Source organism: Vanellus vanellus (genome assembly GCF_965231255.1).
Source record: "Vanellus vanellus genome assembly, chromosome: 24".
NCBI lineage: Eukaryota > Metazoa > Chordata > Aves > Charadriiformes > Charadriidae > Vanellus > Vanellus vanellus.
In genome coordinates, this window is record NC_138929.1 from 956,311 (window position 1) to 978,771 (window position 22,461).

Here is a 22,461-nt window from a genome sequence, read left to right on the forward strand (position 1 = left end):
TGCTGATGGGGTGGAGGATCGCAGCTGAACTTTGCTCTCCAAGGTGGGGCTCCCGAGGGCTCCCGCGAGAGCTGCTGGCACCACAGCCGTGTCCACCCACTGCCGAGCAGCTGTACGGCTCCTTCTGCCCGCTCCTGCCGGCAGGGACCCGGCTGCCAGCCTGGGGGGAGCGGGGTCCTGCCTGGTCCCTTTGGAGCATCCTCTCCCTTCTGGTCCTGATCCGGACATCACCAAGTCTTTGCTTTGGTGCTGAGCCCCGCTGTGTCACACAGCGGCTGCTGCAGAGGCAGCGCTGAGCAGGTACGCTGACCCGGTGCCATCCCCAAAACGGCTCCACGTCCAGCAGCAGGCGCAGGCTGAGCTGGGGCCTGCCTGGGCGCTGGCCATACCTGCGGTCCCCCTGTCCCCACAGCAGCCCATGGGCTGGCCGGGGAGTGGGGACGCCTGAGCCCTGGCCGTGCTGTCCGGGTCTCCGCAGCCCCCAGGCCTGGCAGATGCTGGCCCGGGGAGGGGATTTGGCAGCCGGCAGGATGCTAGGGGACACGCGGATGCTTGAGCATGTGGCCGGGGTGCAGGATGTTCCTCAGTCCCCAGAGCATCACCCTAACAGCTCCTTCTCCCCAGGCAGGGGCCAGAGAAGGGACTTTGCCGCCCGCCAGCGCCACTCCAGGGAGCCGGGGAGGAAGGGGCTTCTCCCCATGGCAGCAGCACCTCCCACGTAACACCAGCCAAACTGGACGCCGCGGTCCCACAAGAGACCCCCCCCGGCCAGTGCCCGCCCGCTTGCCACCTCCAGCCCGGCCCGGACTCTCCCACTGCTGCCCTGCCCCACGGCAGCCCTGCGCCTCACGGGTTGGCCACGGGTGGACACCGCGATGTCGCGACCATAACTGGTGGGTAGAGCTGGGTGGTGCCGGTGGGTGGCCCTTGGGACCGGGGTGAGGGGGGTGAGGAGCTGGGGCAGGTCCGGGCTGGTCCTTCGTCCTGTCCCCATGGCATGGCTGGAGCTGAGCCACCGTCCCGGCATCCCTCGCCCCACGCCGGCTGTCCCTGGCTCGCTGTCCCCAGCGCCGCTCGGGTGGGCAGAGCGTGGCCAGGAGATGGCAGCAGGACCCTGCCCGCAGAAAGCGGGGGCTGAGGGGGGAGCAGGGGAGAGCTGGGGCGGGGGGTCCCTGTGTGCCACCATGTGGGGGGACCCATAGTCCCCACACGAGTGGCTGTGGGGACAGACCCACTGGTGGCACCAGCCCCAAACCCCGAGGGGATGAACTGGGCTGAGGGGTGCTGGAAGCGGTCACCTGCCATCGCCCCCCTTCGCCCACCCTTCGTCCCCTTCCTCCCGGGTGCCCCCCACCCTGGGGTGATGCCGTGCCCCTCTGTCCCCAGACTTGTGCAGCAGCGATGTCCCCGAGGTGGAGATCATCAGCCTACTGGGCGAGCAGCTGCCCCGCTACACGCTGCGGGCTGACACCGTCTTCGGCTACGACCACGACGACTGGCTGCGTGCCCCCCGCGGCCCGCCGGAGCCCCCCGCCCCCCTCACCCCCCAGCAGATCGAGGAGACTCTGCAGTACTTCCGTGAGTGCCTCGTCCCGTGGGGACGCAGGGCTGGTGAAGGCAGCGGCGCAGGCAGTGGCTCAGGCAGCGGTGCAGGCAGCGGTGGCCGGGCTGGGTCAAGGCGGCGAGGGCAGCGCAGGAGCTAATCGCCGCTAACAGGATTGAGGGGCTGGATTTCCTCACCCGGAACATCCCGGGCTAATTCTGGGAGCAGCTTCTGCTGAGCCGAGCCGGACATTTGGAGAGAGCCATTGTCATCCGCAGGGACCCCCCGCACCCCCCTGCTCCCCCTGCACTGTGCCGTGCTCCCCAGCGTGGGACACCGGCAGGGGGATGGTGGCGGGTGTGCTGGTGGTCCCCAGTGCTGCTGCCCCACCAAACATGAGAGCCCAGAGCGGCCGCGGGGGGTGTGGGGCTGCTGCTGCCGGTGAGGTCCCCTGGAGCCATGGGGTGCAGGTGCCCGGGGGGAGACACCCGTAGCCCCCGTGGCCGGGCAGGGGCGATGCCTGACGCTCGTGCAGTGAGACCCATTCCGTGCATGGGGTCGGGGTTCAGCGGGGGGCACGGATTATCTCTGCTTTGCTTCTGCCTCTGGCCCACGTGTGGCGGGGGCAGGATTAGAGCGAGGGGCTGGGGGATGGATGTGGGGCAGTACGAGACAGATGGGGCTGAGGGCCCGGCCCCGCTGCCGGCCCCGCTCCCACCCCCCTGCCTGCGACAGGCTGGGCTGGGGACAAACCCCCCGTCGCGCCCTGCCGCGCTTGCAGCCTTCCCATCCATCCGCTCCCCCCGGTGCAGCCGGCAGTGGGGTGAGCAGCACCCCCAACCCGCAGTGACAGCAGCAGGGACTGAGCCCCAGTGCCGGTTGCGTGCTGCGGGGCAGGGAGCACCCGGCTGAGCCGGACCCCGGGCACCCCCATCCCCTCGCTGTGGGGACAGCCGTGCCGGGCCCGGGAGCCCCACGGGTCACGTTTCTCTGTGCCTCCGGTGCCGCTTGTGTGTGCGGCGTGGAGGGGGCCCACGCCGCCTCATCCCTTCACCCAAACCTTTAAGCTGCCGTCAGAAATAGCCCCCCGTAATCTGCTTGCACAGAGACGCAGGGGACCTGCCCGGAGGAGCAAATCCCTGGGCAGGGGATTAGGAAGAAGCGGCTCCTGCCTGTCCATGGGGAGACGGACGCTTGTCTCCTTGGGGTGCCCGGGGGCGGGTGCCCAGGCGAGCTGCAGGGTCCCTGCCCTCACGCTCTGCCACCCCCAGGAGAGTCACCAGTGCAAGCAGGAGGGAGAGGCAGAGGTGAAGGGTGCCCGGCTCCGGCCCCAGCTCCAGGAGGGTCCCTGTGGTTACAGCAGGACGTGGTTTGGGGTCAGGACTCCGGCGGGAGTCCAGCAGGCAAATAAAGGCACTGTGCGTTGCTGAGGGGCAGCTCCGGCCCCAGCCTCGTCAATTCATCAATTAGTTTGGTACTGATGAGGAACAGCACTGGGGCGGGCAGTGTGTATGTTGGCATTACCAGCACCTCACCCAGCGCACCGTGGTGCCGTGGCGTGGGGTCCCCGGCGCAGCCCCGCTGCCCTCCCGCCCGCCCGGCCGGTGCTACGTGCCAGCCAGCTCCTCCATAATTCAGCACAGCGTGATCTATTCAGTTCTCCTGCTCCGACGCTGCCTCTGCACAAGTGTGTCGGGGGGGGAGCTGGGGGTGCCAGCCAGGGGCGTGGGGCAGCCTGGACAGGGCACGGAGGGGCCGGGCTGGTGCCACCCCACGCGCAGAGTAGGGGCCGCTGAGTGGGGCAGGTTGGAGGGGTTTGGAAAAGCCCTTTCCCGGCTCACAGACCTGGCGGGTCCCAGCATCGCACTGGGCACGCGAGCATGCAGGATTTGCAGTGAGCTGTGTTGGTGACGAAGGGGGGAGCCGGGGCTGGGGACAGGCAGGGGTGAAGAGCGAGGCTGGCCAGGCAAAGGGCAGGGAGCTTTAGCAAAGGTCATGCTGTGGCATGACGTGGTGTGACCATCACAGTGTCCCCAGCACTGCACGCAGACTGGGTTTAGGGTGAAGGACCTGAAACTTCTTCCTTGTTCCTCCTAAGGGGCAGAAGGTGTTTGCGCGTGACTCATCTAGGGTCAGCCCTCCAAAGCTGCTGCTCAGGGACCCGTGACCCCTCAGTGTCCCCTTGGCACCATCCATGGGGACCCATGTGTCCCCAGACACCCCTGTGTCCATGGGCCGGGAGGTGGGACACAGCCCAGCTGCACCGGCACCCCAGGGATGAGCAGGACTGTCCTGGTGGGTCCCCCGGGTGCTCCAACAGGGACCCTGGTCCCGGGGTGCCGGACGGGGACCGTATCCCCCCGGTGCCCCGGGGCAGAGTGCAGCCGCACCGAGCCCATCCACGCCGCGGCGCAGCGCAGCGGGGGGAGCGGCAGCCCCGGCCCCGCCGCCCCCGCCCCGCTCCCGCCCGGCGCCGCCCCCGGCCCCGGCCCCGGCCCCGGCCCCGGCCCCGGCCCCGGCTCGGTGGGACGCGCCCGGGCAGGTGCGCGCAGACGGGGCGACCCTATAAATAGGGGCGGGAGCGGGCGGCGGGAGCGGGCGGGCGGCGGTGGGCGCGATGGAGATCTGGAGCAGTCCCGCGGGCTACGACGAGCTGAGCGGGGGCGCGGAGCGGGGCGGCGGCGCCGACCCCAACCCCATCGCCCGGGAGCTGGAGGAAGGTGAGGGGCCGCTCCTGCCCCGGGCCGGGCCCCCCCCCCGCCGGCGGGGTCGGGGGACGCGGAGCGGAGCGGGGCTGGTCCGGCGCGGGGGGTGGGGGGGTCGGGGTGTCTCCCCCCGGTGGGTGCCGTCGCCTTTCCCGTCCGTGCGTTCCCCCCTCCCCGCCGCGCTCCATCCCAGGGCAGCCGCCGCCTGGTCCCTTGGGGGTCCCCCGGGTCACCCTGACCCCGGGGAGGGGCGTCCCCGCTGCGGTGGTGGTGGGGAACAGGCGGAGGGATTGGGGTGAGGGGTCCCGCCAGGACTGTGTGTGCCCGTGGGGATGGGGGTCTGCCCTCCCATGGGGCACAGGTCCCCACACAGTGCGGGTCCCCGCATCGCGCTGGATCAGGCCCGCAGATGGGGCGGGTGTTTACGTGTTTGCCAGCACTGCAGCCCCCAGTGCCTCCCGGGGCCTGCCACTCGCTCAAACCGTAACGATGCTCATGCTCTAATTATTTCCAATTAACGGCTCAGCGGCCTGACGAGGTCCGGTTGGGGACCCCTGCAGGGAGCAGGCCCTGTCGGGACGTGGGGAGGGGCATGAGGCTGGGGCTGGGCTTGGCCCCTCTCCCCATGGATGTGCCCACTGGGGTACGTGCCCGCTGGGGTGCAGGGGCAGCACTCAGGGTGGTGGGGACCAGACGGGGGTGGTGGGTGGGGGCATTGCCTCGACAACACGCGCAGCATTACACAACCCCAGCTGGGGCGGCGTAATGGGATTTGTGTGGCTGAGCCTCTCCCGTTAACCCACTTTGTCTGCCCAGCTGGGGAGCACGGTCACGGCTGGGGGCGCAAGTCGAGGCCCTGAGCGCAGCCAGCACTGCTCTGCCAGGGGAAACTGAGGCACGCACCCTTGAACATCAGAAGGGACCACTGGGAGCGGCTGGGTGGTGCAGGCAGGGACCAGGGTGCAGGCAGGGACCGGGGCTTCATGCTCGCTGCCAGCTCCCTCCCTCCCACCGTGCAGCTCCAGCGCTGCCATCTGGGTGCGTGCCCGGCGCTGTCTGGCAGCTCCTGCAGGCGCAGTTGGCAGGATCGGTGCCGGAGGGACCAACGTCCTCGTGTCCCCTCTCCCTGCCAGAGACCCAGATAGCGGCAGGGGAGGAGGCTGGGCTTTAGCCGGGGCCCGGCGCGATGCAGCAGCGCTGTGTGCTGTTGGCGTGGCAGGCAGCTGCCTGTTACTGAGGCAACCTGCCTGCAGCTGCCTTCGCCCCTGTTGCTCAGAGTGGGGATCGCTGTGGCCGGAGGGGCGTCAGGGTGGGTGCGGGGTGCAGCATCCCCAGAGGATGGGCTTGGCTCTGCCTCGGCCGGCATCTCCAGGGAGAAACTAGGGCAGGGCTGGCTTCTCCAGGGGACATCTGGGGGAGGGGGCTGGGGACAGATTGGAGGGGACGCCGCCTGCGAGCCCGGCTCTGCATGGTGCCACCCATCGCTATTTATACTGGAGCTCCAGCCTGCTTTTCGCTGGAGATGTCACCTCCGATTCTGTCTCTGCTGCCTGCCTTTCCCCGTCCATCCTTCCCGTCCGTGTGTCCTGCGGGGGGCTGGGGTCTTGCTGTCTGGGCGGGGGTGGTGGATGCAGCGAGGGGCGCTCGGTACCTTTCCTGCTGCCCCAAAATGTAGGCAGAGTTGGGGGGTGCGGTGGGAGCCCCCCATTTGCCCTGGTGCTGTCAGGGCTGCGATCGTCCCTGCCCGCCTCCGCCCTGCCCCACGGCTGGCGCTGCCAAGCGGATAAAAGGTCCTTTTTGGTGACCAGCGTGGAGCAGCTTTGTGCCACCTGCAGCAGGTGCCTCCCATTCCCTCTGCCGTGCAGCCCCGGGGCAGCGAGTGCCGACGGGAAGCTGTGGTGTGTGGGGGGAAAGTACTGAGCCCCTGAGCCGGTGCTCCCGCAGTGTGGGGGTTCACCCGTCGCCCTTCTCCCCCAGTCCTGTGTGCTGAGCGGGTGGTCAGGATCACGAAGACCTACCACGACATCGATGCCGTCACCAACCTGCTGGATGAGGTACGGCAGTGCAGCCCCGCGCATGGGCTTGGGCCGGTGCGAGGGCTGGGGGTCGGCGGGACCCCGGGGACACAGAGGTGGGGGAGGGCTGGGGAAGAGGGGGCAGAGTGGGGGACGGGCCCCGGCTGACGCAGACCTGCCCCTTGCAGAAGGAGCGGGACCTGGAGCTGGCGGCGCGCATCGGGCAGTCCCTGCTGAAGCAGAACCGGAGCCTGACCGAGCGCAACGAGCTCCTGGAGGAGCAGCTGGAGTTGGCCAAAGAGGAGGTGACGGCTCCTGGGTGCAGGGTCCTGGCCTCGGCCCCCTGCCTGCCCGGCCCGGGGGCTGTGGGTGGCCATGGTCCCCTATGCCGTGCCCTGATGCCCCTTCCCTTCCCAGATCGCACAGCTGCGCCACGAGGTCTCCATGCGGGATGACCTGCTCCACTTCTACACTACCACGACGGAGGAGAGCGAGCCCACCTCCGCCACCTCCACGCCGTGAGTGAGGGTCCCTGTCCCACAGCTCGCTCCTGGGGGGTCGGGCAGAGGCATTGGGCTATAGCCGTCGCCCTCCCTGGGGCAGTGCCGGGGCTGGTGCTCCCTTCTCTCGCACGGCTTCCGTGGGTCCAGCCCCACCAGCTGGGTCATTGCAGATGCCTGCCTGGGGGCTGGGGGGACGGGGCTGGGGGACGGGGCGGGGTAGGGGACTGGGTAGGGGACTGGGTGGGCAGCCCCATAGCCCCATCTTGCCTGCACTGTGGGTGCTCAGCGCCCTCCCTGCCATCCCCAGGCTGCGCCGGCACGAGTCCTCGCTGTCCCTGCAGCAGTACTTCCAGTACGACACCCTGCAGCAGAAGCTCAAGAGCCTGGAGGAGGAGAACCAGAAGCTTCGCATGGAGGTGAGCAGAGCCGGCTGGTGGGACGCCCCTCGCTGTGCCCCCCTCTGCCCCGCTCGCCGCCGGGGGAGCTGAGGTGGCCCCCAGGGGGCTGGAGGTCCTGCCCGTCGTGCTCAGCCCCTCCGACCCTCTCCTCCAGGCCACCAACATCGCAACCGAGACCTGTCAGTACGAGGACCAGGAGCAGCAGCTGATGATCGACTGTGTGGAGCAGTTCTGTACGTGGGGCTGCGCTCGCGGGGGGCAGCTCCTCTCCCGGCTGGGGTTGGGGGGGTCTGCGGGCACTGCCCAGCATCACTGCATGGGCTGGGGCTGGGGGGCCGTGCCCCCGTGGTGACAGACCCCGGGCCTTCCCCAGCCGAAGCAAGCCGGCAGGTGGTTTACCTCTCCGATGAGCTGGCCCGCAAGGCGGAGGACACGGCGCGGCAGCAGGAGGAGATCAGCCAGCTCCTGGCGCAGGTTGTGGACCTGCAGCGGAAGTGTCGCACAGTGAGTATCCCCTGCCCACGCCGGGGTGCCGGGGGGTGCGGGGCACAGCTCCCTGACCTGCCTGCTCCTGCCCGCAGTACGGCTCGGAGGTGGAGGAGCTCCAGCAGCACCTGGCCCTGGCGAAGGAGGTGCAGCAGCAGCTCCGGACGGAGGTGAGCCCGGGGAGGGCCTGGCCATGTGTGCCCTTGGCCGGTGGGGGGGTCCTGCCCCGCTGCCCCCAGGGACGTGCCCGAGCTGTGCCTGTGCCCACAGCTGCGGGACCTGCAGGAGAAGTACGCCGAGTGCGGCGGGATGCTGCAGGAAGCCCAGGAGGAGGTCAAGAGCCTGCGCAGCCGCAGCCTGCCCAACAGCACCGTCAGCCGCTACGGTGGCCCCAGCCTCCTGCCCGTGGTGAGCGGGGGGCACGGGAGGGGGGAGACAGGAGGGGTGGGGGGCTCTGCTCTCCCCTCTGCTCATACTGGGCCCCCCACATCTCCAGGACTCACTGGCGGCTGAGATCAAGGGGACAATGAGGAAGGGGACAGACAGCTCCTCCTCGGACTACAAGTGGGTGTTGGCATCGGTGGCTGGTGCTGGGCCAGGCCGGGGGGGGGTCCCTGGGGGCTGGCTCGAGGGTCCATCCCTGCCTATTCCCTGCCCGCAGGAGCTACATGCGCGTCTTTGAGACGGTGAAAGCGGTGAACCAGGCAGCTAAAGCCAAGTCTTGCTCTGAGTCTCCCCACCACGTGCCTGGCTCCAAGCAGTTGTCAGCCGCCCCCTCTGGGGGGGCCAACACCCCCCCCACCAGTTGCTCCGACTCAGAGGGCGCCCAGTGAGTGCCGCAGTGGGGGTTCGGGCTGGGTGGGACAGCACCGTGGCTCCTGCGGGTGTTGGCGAGATGTTGATGGCATCAGAGCGTTAGTGCTGCCAGCCTGGGGCAGGGGAGGGCAGGCACAGCCGGAGTGCGCTGCCGGCCGGGGTCTGCCAGCGTGGGGGTGTGGTGCAGGACCATGGCCCCCAGCACCCTAATGCTGTGCCTGCCGGCAGGGGCAAAGTGGCCGGAGAGGAGCCGCAGACGGCCCCGGGCCGGCAGGACCTGGAGGCCGCGGTGCAGCGGCTGTCGGCGCGACAGCAGAGCCATGCCTCGGAGGAGCGCTCCTTCTTCGAGGCGGAGCGGGAGCACAAGCTGTGGCGGCTGAGGGACGGGGAGAGCTCCAGTGGTTTCCTCACCCCCAATGAGAGCATCATCTCCACCGGGACCAACTGCTCGGGGGGCTCGGAGCTCACAGCCGGCTCCGGCTTCTCCCTCGGCTCCCTCACCTACCTGCCCGACAAGCTGCAGATCGTGAAGCCCCTGGAAGGTGAGGGATGGAGGGGGCTTCCTGGGGTGTAGAGCTGGAGGTGCCAGAAGGGTCCCGTGACGCCAGCTGAGTCCCCCCTGGCTGTGTGTCCCCCCCAGGCTCTGTGACGCTCCACCACTGGCAGCAGCTGGCACGGCCCAACCTGGGCGGGATCCTGGTGCCCCGTCCGGGGGTGCTCACCAAAGACTTCAGGCAGCTGGACACTGACCTGGAGGAGGTCTACAGCCTCAATGACCTGGAGGAGGACGAGGTGGACGCCAGCTCCTTCCAGCTGCTCCCTACCTCAACGCCCACCAAAGCCAAGGAGCGCCCTGGGGGTGAGCGCAGGGCAAGGGGGCGGAGGGGATGTTGTGGCCACCAGGATGCCCCCATCCTCCTGCCCAGGCTGCCCCTTGCACCCTTCTGCGCTCTCCCGTCATGTGCTAGTGGCCCGTCCCTGTCACCCGTCCGTCCCCGTGGGGATGCTCTGTCTGCAGCTGCGCGAGGGCTGTCCTGCAGCCGCCCTGCCGGGGTGAGCCCTCGTCGTCACGGTGGTGTGTGCCCTCTGCAGCCCGGGCGCATGGAAGGGACGGGGCTGGTAGGGACGGCAGCTCCTGTTCCCACTCGTGCTCGCAGCCCTCTCCTCTGAGCAAGCGCCGGACCCCAGTGCTGCTGCAGCTGCGGCCCCTCCCTGCAGCTTTCTGCTGGCGGTGGCAGTGCGCAGCCCAGCTTTGGCTCTCCCGTGGTGTGCCCGAGCCCCCCTCTCCGCCTGTGTCCTGTCCCCCCTCCCCATTAACCCCGCGTCTCCTGTCCCTTCCAGTGTTCCTCTCTGTTAACAACCTCCCCCAGACCCCGTCTACCTTCACCATCACCACCTGCCACATCCTCCACCCCACCACCGAGATCACCACGGTGACACCCAGGTAAGGCGTGTGGCCCCCCACCGCCTGCACCGCCAGCGCCCCCCCCCTGCCCCCCCAACCCTCTCCTCCCCCCACGCCTGCCTCCCTGCAGCTCCAGGAAGCAGCAGCCCCGGGGCCACCTGCAGCCCCCCATGTTCTAAGAGACTCCTGGCACTTGAGATGTCCCCAAATCCGGCTGCTCCAGTGGCTGGGGTCCCAGGGCTGTGTTGCCCCCCCCCTCCGGGGGGCTGGGACCAATCCCATCCCCCCCGGCCTCTGTGCTGCAGCACCTTGACGGGCAGAAGAGCCTCCCTGGGGCGCACCGGGCTGGGCTCACCCTGGGGAGCAGTGTCCTGGGGGCAAGAGGGGGGTTTGCTCTGGGGCTGAGGGGCAGTTGCCCTCCCTGGGAGCGGACGTGGATTTCCTCCTCCCCGGACATGTGCATAAACCAGGACTGGGCTGGAGGAGGTGGGGGCAGGAGCCTTCCTGCCCCCTAATTAATGAGCACTGTTGCTTAGCCCTAATGAGCCCCTCCAAGGCTCGTTGGGGGTGGGTGTGAGCAGAGTTCACTGTGCACTCTTAGACAAAGACTGCATGTTGGGAAAACACTCATGAAGCAGTAACCGTGTCCCATCCCCTCCTGGGAGCTGGGGGGGGGCATGGCTGTGGCCCCCCCGGCACAGTGCCATGACCTTCAAGGTGTTTGTGCAGTGCTGCAGTCGGGGGGCGTCTCCCACCCCACAGCCCGAAGCTCAGTAGGTGAATGGGTGTGTAGGAAGGCGGAAAGGGGGCCCTGCTCTGCCTCAGGACCCCCTGGCCCCAGAGCAGCATCCCATGGGGCAGAGACCCCCACTGACCCCCGTCTCTGCTCTCTCTTCCCTTCCAGTCTGTATAACGCCGTTGTGCCTTCTTGTGGGCCCCTTGAGGGGCTGAGCCTCGGCAGCCCTTCGCCAGAGCCATCGTCCCCTGTGCTGGCGCCTGGCCCCGGACCCCCGAGCGCCCCCGTGGGACTTGTCAGGCTTTTGCTGCTGCGGGGCATCTCCGCCTCTGTGCCAGGGACCGGGTCATGGTGGGCCCCCCTGCTCCCCTCCCAGGACCCCCAGCATGCCGACACCCAGCCCTCGCCTGAGGGTGGGGGGCAGGACAGACCCCCACCCAGGAGCAGCATCTTCAGCTTGAACCTGGTAGAGAAGCTGCGGCGCTTGGGGCTGGACAAGGTGGTGGCCAGGGGGGAGATGTCCTATGCGCGGGGAGAGCGTGGGGGAGCCCGGGGCGCGCTGACGTGATGGCACTGCGGAGCCCCTCAGCTCAGGACAAGATGCGTTCTCCGTCCTCTACATCGCCGGTCCGTGGGGGAATGGAGACGGGACAGGCGTTCAGCCTCAGCTCCTGGGGGTGCCCCGGGGCCCCGCAGCTCTCCCTGGCTGCCAGGACACAGCCCTGCGGTGCCGTGTGGCCCCGGGGTGACGCTGCCCCGGCCCCATGTCCCACAGCCGCAGGGGTCCCATGTGCAGGGAGCTGCGTGGGGCGATGCTGGGGGCTGCGGGGGCATCCAGCTGACCCTGTCCCCCGCTGTCAGGGTACGGACCCCGCGCAGGAGCCCGTTGCTGGCAATAAAAACTGTTCCTGTTTCTGCTGAGCCCGTCCGAGAGGCAGCTCAGCCCTGTGGGGCTGCGGCGGCTGTTGCAGCGAAGGGCGATGCTCAGCCCGGGCTCGGGTGGTCCTGGGGGGCTCCCGCCTGTGCTGGGGTGAGTCCTCCCACCCCGGGCTGTGCCCTGGCCGCCACCCGGGCTGACTTTTAAAGGGACTACTGGTTTTGAACTCTTTCCTGCCCACTGAGTAGCAGTAGCAGCAGCACCCACGGCACGGGGGGCGCCTGCAGCGGGTGTTTCTTGGGGTGTAGCTGTTGCTCCCGCCGGCTGCGTCCCTCGCCCTGGGCCGTGCCCTGTCTCCTCATCAAATAAATGTGAAGTCACGAAGCAGCTCGTGTGTGCCATGTCTGTCTGTCACTGCGTGCTGGTGGTGGGTCTCTGTCCTGCGCTTCCCGGTGGGGCTGGGGGCGAATCCCCCCTGCCTGCCCCCCCCAGCTCTTCCCAGCAAAGACGTGAGCGGCGGCAGAGCTGTAGTACCAAAGCTTTATTGCGGGAGGAGACATGCACCGAGCGTGCTGGTGCTCTGCAGCTACTCGGCATCAACTGAGACCTCGGCACTGCGGCGGCCAAAGTCCATCCAGTCGGGGTAGTAGTGGTCGTGCAGGGCCTCCGTCCCCTCCTCCCCGTGCACGTCGCCCTTGGGGTCTCTCAGCTCTGCCGGGGCAAGGGCAGCAGGTTAGAGCTGCCCCGGGCTGGGGGCTGGCGGGGGGGGGCCGGGCTCTGCCCCACGGGGCCCCGAGGGCTGCCCACCCTGCGCCTGTCGGTACCTGTGAAGATGTGGGGCAGGAACCGGGAGATGAGGTGCTTCTGCTCCTGGGACAGGGACTCAGGCCAGTCCCGCCGGACCAGGCTGGCAGGGAGCCGGTGGGGGTCCCCCGCAGTGCCCGGTGCCTCCACCGCGGGCCGACACAGGCAGGTGGTCGCCACAATGGCGAGGATGAGGCCGATGCACACCTTTGCCTTCATGGCTGTGGAGAGACTGGGCGGGGAAGGGGAGCGGAGGGGCTGTGGGCACCGAATGGGGGACACGGGCTCAGCCTGCAGCGAGGGGTGACCCGAGCGGGGAGTGGGGTGCTCGTCCCCAGGGCACGGCCAGTTCGCAAGTCCCCTCTGTCCCTCCCAGTAGGTCCCCAAGTCCCCTCATCCCTCTCATCTGATCCCCAAGTGTTCTCCATCCCGCTCTCCCAGCTGGTCCCCTGCAGTCATGGAGCCTACAACTGGGAGGGAGCCATAAGGACCACCGAGCTCAACTCCCCGCTCCCGGCGGCACTGCCTGAAACCAACCCTGAGCGTCATCTGGGTGCTCCTTGAACGCCGACAGGCATGGCTGGTCCCCAAGTCCCCTCTGTCCCTCCCAGCGGGTCCCCACATCCCCTGCATCCCTCCAGCCTGGTCCCCAAGCGCTCTCCATCCCCCTCTCCCAGTGGGTCCCCACGTCCCCTCCGGCCGGTCCCCGCGGCCACCGGCACTCACCTGCTGGCTCCGGGGCTCGGCGGGTGCTGCCTCCCGGGCACCGGGCTCCGACCCGCTTTTAAAGGCGCTGCCGCGGCTGCCCCACCCCGGGGCGGCTCCACACCCACCCGCAGAGCCCGGGGCAGCCCATGGGCACACGCGTGTGCACGGATGCGCACGGCGGGGTGCAGGGGGTGTACACATCGCTGTGGCTGGAGACTGTATGAGGCAATCGGCCATGGTTGTACGCATGCATATATACATGCAGAGCTATTTATCTATCCATACCTACCCAGCTCTCTGCGTGAGTGTATTTTATACATACACAGCAATATGTATGTGTGTAGATACGTACAAACATATATAGGTATAGCTGTAGATGTAGAGGGCTGTGTGTATATACACGCATATATATATATGTGTATATACACACATCTATGCATAGAGTGCACACACATATAAATACACCCCCCCCCCCCCCCCCCCCCCACACACACAGCTTGACAGAGATACAGCCAGACCCACATATCCATATACATACACAGATATACAGATACTTGTATACATATATGGGCAGGTTCATACATAGCTACGTATGGACATAGGCAAATATCACTCTAGGCAGAGCTGGCTACAGGCTACTTGGCCGTGGTTGCATGTATGTGTCTTGAGCAGTAGAGCTATTTACCGAGGTGACCCCCCCCCCCCATACATACATATCTGTACACCCATGTACATATGCATACATACATACATAGTTAGAAATACTTACATATAGAGTCATATATGTGTGTGTATACACACACACACACACACACACACACACACACACACACACACACACACACACACAGACACACACGCACGTAGATATATACAGGTGCATGTAAGTATATAGGTGCATCTATAAACACAAAGCTAGCTGTCTGCCTGCCTACACACGTACTGGCATAGACGGGTATACGTACATATAGCAGCACTTGGCCCTGGATGTAGCATATACTGTAGCACACACAGAGTCTTATATTTTGTATTTTTTTATATATATATATTACTATATTTTATAATAGCCTATGTATGCCATTACCTTATATGCTACTTTATGTATTCTATAATAAATAGCAACTCTACAGTATAATAAATAACATTCTATGCAATATAAAATATAGATCATCTAAATAATGTATCTACTAGTAATAGCCAACATGATGTATCGTGCTTCTATCTGAACACATACACGTATTCATATGTATACATATGGCTACAGATACATAGACACAGACCCACATGTGCAGACACTTGTGTTTATATGGCTGGAGACTATATGGGCTGATTCGCCCCAGAGAGAGCGTGTGCGCACGTGCATGTGTGTGCGTGTGTACACGTGTGGCACTCTGTGTATATATGGCTGTGGCTGGAGACTATACGGAATTGTCAACGCACACATACATGTGTCGCTCTGTGTGTATGTGGACATAGCGCTGTACGTATGGTGATCTGCGACTGGCACCAGCTGAGACATCTTTGCCCCCACAAATGTGGGTGTCGGGGGCTCCCCACAGCGTCACGGGGGTCCCCGGGGTGCTCAGTGGTGCACACAGCCGGGACGGCCGCGCTGCTGGGGGCTCTGCCCTTTGCCAGGACACCCTCCCTGGAGCAGCCCCTCTCTGCAGCTCTCCCCCACCCCAAAAAGCTCTGGGGTGTCGTGGGACGGGTGGGCACTTGCGTGGTGACAGACCCCGCAGCTCCGGCTGGGGGCACGCGACACCCACCCCAGGGCTCGGTAACGCCGAGCACAGCCTGCCCAGTGCCCCCCAGGTAAATCCCTGTCCGCTGCCACCGGTCTTTCCTTTCAATATTGACGGTTCCTCGTGCCCGTATTTACCCTCATCTCAGTGTATTTGTGGACAACATTTGTCTCCCTCCTTCAATAAAACACGTGTGAGTGCTGTGCCACGGATCGGGTGCACTTCGCTGTCAGCCGGTGCCCCCGGCGCTCGCCGCGTTTGCCGAAAGCAGTACCGGTGCTCCTCAAACAACTCCAAAACAAATGGGCTTTGAATGGGCAGGAAGGCAGCAGCACCCGGGCACCTCCCGCGCTCCACAGCAATCGATCGCTCGCTCTACGGAGTGTTTTTCACAAGGAACAAACAAATTGTTTTGCAATTTCAGGCTTTTAATGGCTCGATCTGGGCCCAATGAGCCGTCAGGGTGATGGGAACACAGCGGCTGTTGCCTCCGGCGCGATGGGCTCCGCAGCCCCTTGACGCAGGTTTGCAGTGCGGCTCGTGGGCGCTGGGGCTGGTCCTTCTCCCAGGACAGCCCGGTGCTGTGCCCACGGCATCCCTCGCCTCTGCCCGGCCCGGCTCTCCTGGCAGAGGGATGCTCAACCTGCCTCTTGCGCCTGAAGGGCTGCGAGCCACCAGGCAAACCCCAGTGGGTCGAAAACCTGCCTGGACGTAGGCAGGGGAAGTTGGATTTTTGGAGCAGAAGCAGACCCGTGATTGGCTGTGTCAGGCCGCAGGCACGTACGCACATCCCCAGCCTCAACGCTGCCTGCGCTCGCTCTCCAGGGAGCAGGCAGGGCTCAGGGTCACCGGCCACCTCACCGCGCTTGCAGGTGCTTTGCATAATTGCGGCAATTTGGTTTCTGAGGGCAAAGTCTCCCAGAAAAGAAAGTAAACGGGAGCAAAGTGAACCGAGTGCTCCTCCGCAGTGCCGGGAAAAGGGGTGGAAAGTCAGGATCTGTGCTGCCGGCGAGTGAACAAACGGCTCTGTTCTTCGAAAGCCGCCAGAAGCGCAAGTGGCTGCCCAGGCAGCTCCCGGCATTTCTGTTCCTGCGGAGGGTGCATCTCCCCCCACAACCCGGCCCTTGCAGCAGACAGGTCACTTCCACAACCACAGCATCACCTGCCACGGGACAGACAGCACGTGGGGGAAATGTACAGACTTTCTGCACTTTCTTACAGATGTTAGTACATTTGGCATTGCTCCTCCGCAGAAGGCACTTGCCAGCCCCCATGGCCAGAGCTGCTCTAAAAGAGCATGTTTTACCCGAGGTGACTTCATTCTTGCTTCTCAGGGGGCTCCCCAGTCCCCCAGCCCACACCCGACCTGCTCAGAGCCTGGACATGGCGACAGCGGCCTCCCCTCCTCGCCACCGTGGTCAGCCTTTGCAGGAAGCAGAAGTGCTGCGCGGCCCGGTCAGGAATGCGACAAGCACAAGTCTGGGTGTGAGGGTTAAAGAACTCAGGCCCAGGAAGGGAATGACTCAAGATGCCCTCCTCATCCCACAGGCTGCTCCCCCTTCCCATTCCTGCGCCCGTACCCCCCCAGCACTGCTTCCACCAAGCTCCTCTCTGCCGGCACCAGCAGCGCTGACCCCGTGTCACTGCTTACCCAAAGCAAAGCACTCTGGTTCCAAAATGCAATTCAATCCACCAAGCAAATGCTTTTGAAAACCGTTTTTATTTAAATAAAACTTTAAATACATTACATAAAACATTAAAAATGAAACCAAAAATCTGTTACTTCACAGGGCATTAGGCAGCAGTTGCTAGTGACACGTAAGCTTGGCCGCTCTATCTACAATGATACTCGTTACATTAGTCCAAAACAGATCCCTTGTCAGAAGTTTAACCCAAGGTAACGGCTCCTCCAGTACGCTAGCCCAGTGGCTTGGGGCTCGCAGGGTCCCAGCACCTGCCAGGCCCGAACTGCAGACATCCAGCCTCCAAGGTGCTCTTCAGTTACTCCTCTTGTTCAAAGTCAAGCTTCCCCAAATCCCTCTGCCACCAGGAGCCAGCACTGCCTAGAGGGAAGGCGCTATCTCCCCGTGCCATGTCACGGCTCGCGCTCGGTGCCTCGCTCCGTGTAGGGCCACAGGAGGCACCGCCAGAATTACCGTCCATGGGGATGGAGGAGCAGCTGGACTGAGGAACGATCTGGACAGTCTCTGGCCTGACAGGCTGAGTCCCTTGGCTTAACTTGGACCATCCGGTTACTCTGAGCTTCAGGCTGGACCATGCCAAACGCCCGATTTACCTCTGTTAAATGAGGGACAGCAAGACGAGATAGCATGGGCTCTTGTCAGTTTATTACATCACTGAATTACACTAGTCCAGACTGAACAGTGGACCCAAGATTGTTACATTACACAAACCGGCTGGTTTTAAACTTATGACAAGGGACAGACGGGAATTTCATGGTAAGGAAATCTTCTTGCATAAAGCTTCAGTGACCCACAGGCACTTAAAACCCATGGACTTTCAGCTGGTCGTCTTTAGCCAGTCCAATCTGCAAGAAAGAAAACGCACTTTACAGCGCACTGAAGCAGAGGCCTCTGCACACACCCGTACACCCTCTACACTGCAGACGCTGTCGAACTGGCAAATTTCTGCTCCCCCCTAGAGCATGGGATGAAGATTAGACTGCAACTGCAAAACTTTGCTGGATGTTATCTGCCTCAAGCAAGAATTTCAAGAACAGAAAGAGCTTCCTCCATCAACCTGCTCTTCTAAAGCTAAGAAAATTAGAACCTGCGTGGTTAGTGAAACAGAGATGCATGTTTAGCTTAGAACGTAGCTGGCACGCGCAGCAGGCTGAAGAAATCCTACCTCTACGAGGAACTGGCATATGTTCTTGCGCTGGTCACCTTGCAACTGGATCACTTCTCCATATTCGGGGTGTTCAATTACAGTACCATTGCAGGCAAATTTCTAGAAGAAAGAGAACAGCCTCCTTAGGGTGACACAAACGCCAAACGCCACTCCAGGCGGCGCTGCAGCCCCTCCCGCCCCCCCCCGGCGCCGCCGCAGCACCACCCACCTTTTTGAAGGCCTTCACCAGTTTCTTTTTATCGTAATCATCCGCGATGCCCTGGACTGTGGTGAGGGTCTTCCTGCCGTTCCGCTGCTGGATCCTTATATGGATGTAGTCCTCAGTGCCGGCAGGGAGCAGGTCATCACCCTTACTTGCATCAGCAAAGGGGTCTGCGGAGAACGCCCGTCAGACCCCGGCCCGCCGCGCTCCCCATTGGCCCGCCCGCCCGCCCGTCACGAACAGGACCCGCCCCCCCCGGTCACTCCCTTCCTCCCCCCACCCCCCCGCGGCTGACGCAACCGGCCCCGGGAATAGCAACTGCGCCACGGGGCGGGGCCGGCAGGGCGGGGCCCACAGGCCGCTCCCCCGCCCGGCCTGGCCCGGCCCGGCCCGGCCGCCGCACAAAGGGCCTCACCGAAGGGTTGGAGGTTCTGGATAGCGGACATACGATACGCTTCCCTTCCCTTCCCTCGGCGGAGGCGACGGCAGAGGCGGCGGGTGCGGCGGGGCGAGCGGCTCTCGGCGGAGGATGCTCTCGCGGCGGCGGCTCGAGACGCTGTCAGGGGGGCGGGACTGGCGCCGCCCGCTTATATACCGCCTCCGTGTGACGCCAGCGCGCACGGGAAGCGAGGGCGGCGATTGGCCGCCGCGAGGGAGCGTCACGCCGCACGGGCGAGCGCGGCCGCGCCCCGGCTGGCGCGAGAGGCGCGGGCGCATGCGCGGTGGAGGCCCGAGCGGGGGGGGGGAACCGGCCTCCCGCGGTGCGGCGCATGCGCGGTGCAGCCGGCGCCTGGCGGGGCCTGGGGCCGCGCCGTGCCCGGGCCTCGGGGGCCCCTCGGGGCCGCGTCCGCCCCGGCCCCGCCGCCCCCGGCCCTCCCCGCCGGCCTCTGCACCCCCCAGCAGCCCGCTGGGCCCGGCTCTGCGGCCGGCTGCGGGGCGGGGGAGCGGTGCGCGGCGCGGTCCCCGCGGTGTGTGACGCAAACCGGGGCGCGGGGCGGGATCGGGGCCTCCGGGCTGAGACGCGGCCCGTGGGTGCGGTGTCCCCGAGGCGGGACCGGACCCCCCTGGGCAGCGCCGTGCCCTGGCTTATCACCCCCTACCCGGCCTGCTCCGGCCCTTCGCCAGCCCCCCGTCCTCCAGCAGCGGTGACCGGCTGCGGCACCCTCCGGATGGACACAGTGGGACCAGTTGGGTCAGCCCTGTCATGGCCATGTTTGTATCCACGTGGCGCAATGGCGCAAAGCTGCTGAGCAGAGGCGTCACCACGGCTGACGGGTGCAGGAGGTGTCTACTTGCGAGCTCGTGTCCTGGGGAGGGGCCTGGGTCCCACCAGTCAGGGGGTTTATCTCCTGATGATCAAAACACACAGTGGTCCCCCCACGCTGCTGGCCTGGTGGGGACACTGCCACATCCCCATTACCCTGTGTGGGCCCTCGCAGCCCAGGTTTGGCCTTGCCAAGCCCAGCACAGGCCCGTTTATCCGCCTTGTGCTCCACAGCTGCACCACTACGGTGCTTTGTGGATGACTTTGCTACCAGCTCCAGCCTGAGAAGTCTCTGACTGGAGAGCCTGGGTGAATGTTTGTCACTCAGCTCTCACCATGATGACAGCCACACTTGAAGCAAGTACAGCGCCATATGCAGATAGAAATCACGCTTCTGTACTCGTTTTGCAAGGCTGCTTGGCAGGGAGATGCTCTGAGGGACACCAGGGTGCTGCAGAACATGATGTTCTTGAGCGAGGGCCTGGGGGCTCTTTGATGCCAAAGGGAAACGCTCAAGGTATCATCTGAATCTGCCTGAAAAGGAAGATTTTTTTTCTCTTTACACACGTGAAACAAGTCCCCTTGCATTTACGATATTTCAACTCGGACAGTCAGACCTTGGCACACTGAAGTCCTCCCTGCAGGGTGAGCTCCATCCCTCTCGCTGTCTGCACGGCCGGTGCAGCGTGGCTGGCGGCGGCTCATCGCCTCCCCGGTTCCCGGCTGCTCTGCACGGTCGGGGGGCGCATTGCGATGGCCTGGCTCAGTTGGGACATCCCAGTAACCCTGGTCACAGCGCTTGGAACGGGGCAGTCTCTGGACTTTTGTAACATGCTGAGACAAAGGTGTTTTCAATAGTTGGCTCATCAGAGCAACGAGCCCAAATGTGACCTGGAGTGGGGGTCCCTTGGGGACCCCGTCAGCTGCTGTCTTATGGCCTGTGCTGCCCAAGAGCTCTGGGACTGCTGGGCAAAGCCACCGTCATTGCCTCAGCGCCCTGGTTGCTGGTCAGTGGGAATTGGCCATCTCAGGTCTGGTCCTTTCCTCAAAGCCCTATGGATGGAGATGTGACTGAGCGTACTTCAAAAACAGTGTGTTTAATTGTGCTTCAGAGTCCTAATTTAGGGGCCAGGAGCCTGGTCTCGGTGTGAGCTGCTAAAGAAAGACAATTTATCACTTTCCTGGGCGCCTGCTGCGTGGCTGAAAACCCTTCGCAAACTGACGAGTGTCTCCCAGCACTGGCTCAGCACAATGCGGAGCGGGGGCTGCTGGCAGATGAACATCACATCCAGCTCAAAGATGTATTACACGTTCTAAAAATACACTTGAAACCCCAGATATGAAGAACAGTAAATCTCCTACACAATTAATGGGGTCAAGAGCCATATAGATCCAGACGGAGCATAAACTCTCCTCTGGGAGCTAGTCAGAGCTGCACACAGAGCGGGAATATTGCCCCCAGGGAGACATGGGTCTGTTGCGTTTCGTCTGTTGGGCTGTGGATCGTTTATCCCAGAGCTCATCAGCTCCTTTTAGATCTCCTGTGGCCTCAGCTCTCACTGTGTAGGTGTTCCTGCCCTGCTTTGGGAGCCATCTCTGAAATACTATGTATTTTTGACACATTATTGGCATCTGGGTGTGCTGCCATCTGTGGATTCTGGCAGCCATTACATCCATCGCTTGATGTTGCATCATTCTTGGGGGTTTTACTTAAGATAAAGGCAAATTGTTTATCTTGCACTAGGTAGAACGAATAATTTGCATTGCTGTATTTCAATGTCTCTCTGGTGTTTCTAAAGCATCTGTCACTTTTGTATGTCCATATGTGACAGATCAGCTGGAGAACTGGCTTAAATTTTCATTAAAATGTGAATTTGCTCCATGACCATCAAGAACAAGCAGATGGCTCTTCTCTCTCTGCTTTTTTGGATCAGCTTCTTCTTTTCTCCCAGAAAAGGAACTGTCTGTAGCAGCCGCATAGTGGTGTGTCCAGACAGCAGAGAAGCAATTAGACATTTACACAGCATCTTTCTGCTGGAGACATTTCAAAGTCCTTACTCCAGCAAAGGGACTGTTTATCGTATTCAATGCCAAACACTTGAACAGAGCCATCGGTACCTCCTGTCTTTTGTCTGCTGGTGGGCAGACTGGTCTCTCGTCTGAGCCAGGACGCCCAGGATGCTCCAGAGAGTCAATTTATCAGCATCGCTGCAGATTCACGGTGTCCATACGATACGTCGGGGTTTGCATCCTCGCCCCTGGACCCCCAGAGCCTTTGGTAAAACACCAAAAGAGGCGAGTGTGTGTCAGACACCTGAGCTAAGCCCATCGCTGGTGATGGGCTGAACGCTACCAGGGAGACGTTAACATCAAATTTTCGTCCTTCGGAGCAGGATTCAGAGCAGGCACCGGCAGTCTCGGGTGGCTCCGGCTGGGCACCGGGGCTGAGCCCCCTGCGCCCTCCTCACCTCTGTCCATCTTCGGGTGCCCGGTCCCGACCGGCTCCGGGAGACGCTTGTCCCGGGCTCCCCACGAGGTGGCAATGCTGATCTCCTTTGCAAGAGCAACTCGGCGGGCAGCACCGACCTGCTGCGGGCTCTTTTATTCCCAGTGCCTGGCAGATAACCATCTCCCTCCGTCCTCTCCGGGCTGACCGCTGGCTCTGTGCAGAGGGAAAGCCCAGTGCGTGGGGCCCTGGCGCTGCCTGGTGAGCTGCCAGCTTCGCTTTAGGCTCAGCAGGAGGAGCAGAGAGAGCCTGGAGCGATCTGTGTCCTTATCATCCCCTCAAAGACATGGCTCTGCAGTCATGCTTTGGGCTGGGGGGGGCTTCTGGGAACCATCTTGCCCCTTAGCGAGTGGTCCATGTGGACTGCAGGGCCCCTGCCATAAGGAAACGCGCTGATGGCGAGTGCAGGGGCTGCCCAGCAGCCGTGCTCCTGCTAGACCCGAGGATTTCAGGGGGAGATGATCCCACATGCACCTGTGTGTGTGCGGCACGACAGGCCCAGCGACACTGCGGCGATGCAGCTCAGCCCTGCACGCAGGGGTCCTGCAACGGTGGTTCTGGGTGCTCACGGGTGCTCTGGGTGGGTGACCAGCCCCGGGTTGCTGCACGTCTCTGACTTTTGAGACCAGCAAAGCCGTTACACCCAGTGCTCTGAGATGGGGGGTCTCGGAACCCCTCCAATACACCTGGGAAGTGGAGCAGAAAGGAAGGAATCATCCCGGCATTTTGCTTTACTGCTTCTGCCGCAGCTCAGAAATGCCCTCCGGGCTGGGACATTCCTAGAAACCTGCTTTTCTCCTCCAACATCCTTCCTGCAGCCTCTGTGTGATTGCACAGACTTGGATTCAGGATGAACTGGATTTTTGATGTACAGTAT

The 22,461-nt window shown here is 63.7% G+C and overlaps 3 protein-coding genes across 3 annotated transcripts; 1 reads left to right on the forward strand and 2 right to left on the reverse strand.

The window, feature by feature from the left end:
* Positions 1-4,160: 4,160 nt before the first annotated feature.
* HAP1 (huntingtin associated protein 1) lies at positions 4,161-11,175 on the forward strand (the record flags this gene model as incomplete). The annotated part of the gene is made up of 15 exons (XM_082494842.1): positions 4,161-4,263; positions 6,226-6,302; positions 6,452-6,568; positions 6,681-6,781; positions 7,074-7,182; positions 7,319-7,397; positions 7,538-7,668; positions 7,746-7,820; positions 7,921-8,058; positions 8,147-8,214; positions 8,312-8,479; positions 8,695-9,008; positions 9,107-9,325; positions 9,808-9,910; positions 10,776-11,175. 15 exons carry the CDS (start codon positions 4,161-4,163, stop codon positions 11,173-11,175), a joined length of 2,202 nt encoding a protein of 733 aa, XP_082350968.1.
* Positions 11,176-12,070: 895 nt separating this feature from the next.
* Positions 12,071-13,233, reverse strand: LOC309681174 (gastrin/cholecystokinin-like peptide; the record flags this gene model as incomplete). Its single annotated transcript, XM_082495013.1, has 3 exons — positions 12,071-12,195; positions 12,309-12,520; positions 13,214-13,233. The coding sequence occupies 3 exons, from the start codon at positions 13,231-13,233 to the stop codon at positions 12,071-12,073; spliced, it is 357 nt and encodes a 118-aa protein (XP_082351139.1).
* Positions 13,234-16,442: 3,209 nt separating this feature from the next.
* Positions 16,443-18,373, reverse strand: EIF1 (eukaryotic translation initiation factor 1). The gene is made up of 4 exons (XM_082494864.1): positions 18,230-18,373; positions 17,821-17,984; positions 17,610-17,711; positions 16,443-17,289 (listed from the first exon to the last, which is right to left on the reverse strand). The coding sequence occupies exons 1-4, from the start codon at positions 18,258-18,260 to the stop codon at positions 17,245-17,247; spliced, it is 342 nt and encodes a 113-aa protein (XP_082350990.1). The 5' UTR covers positions 18,261-18,373; the 3' UTR covers positions 16,443-17,244.
* Between the last annotated feature and the right edge of the window lie 4,088 nt (positions 18,374-22,461).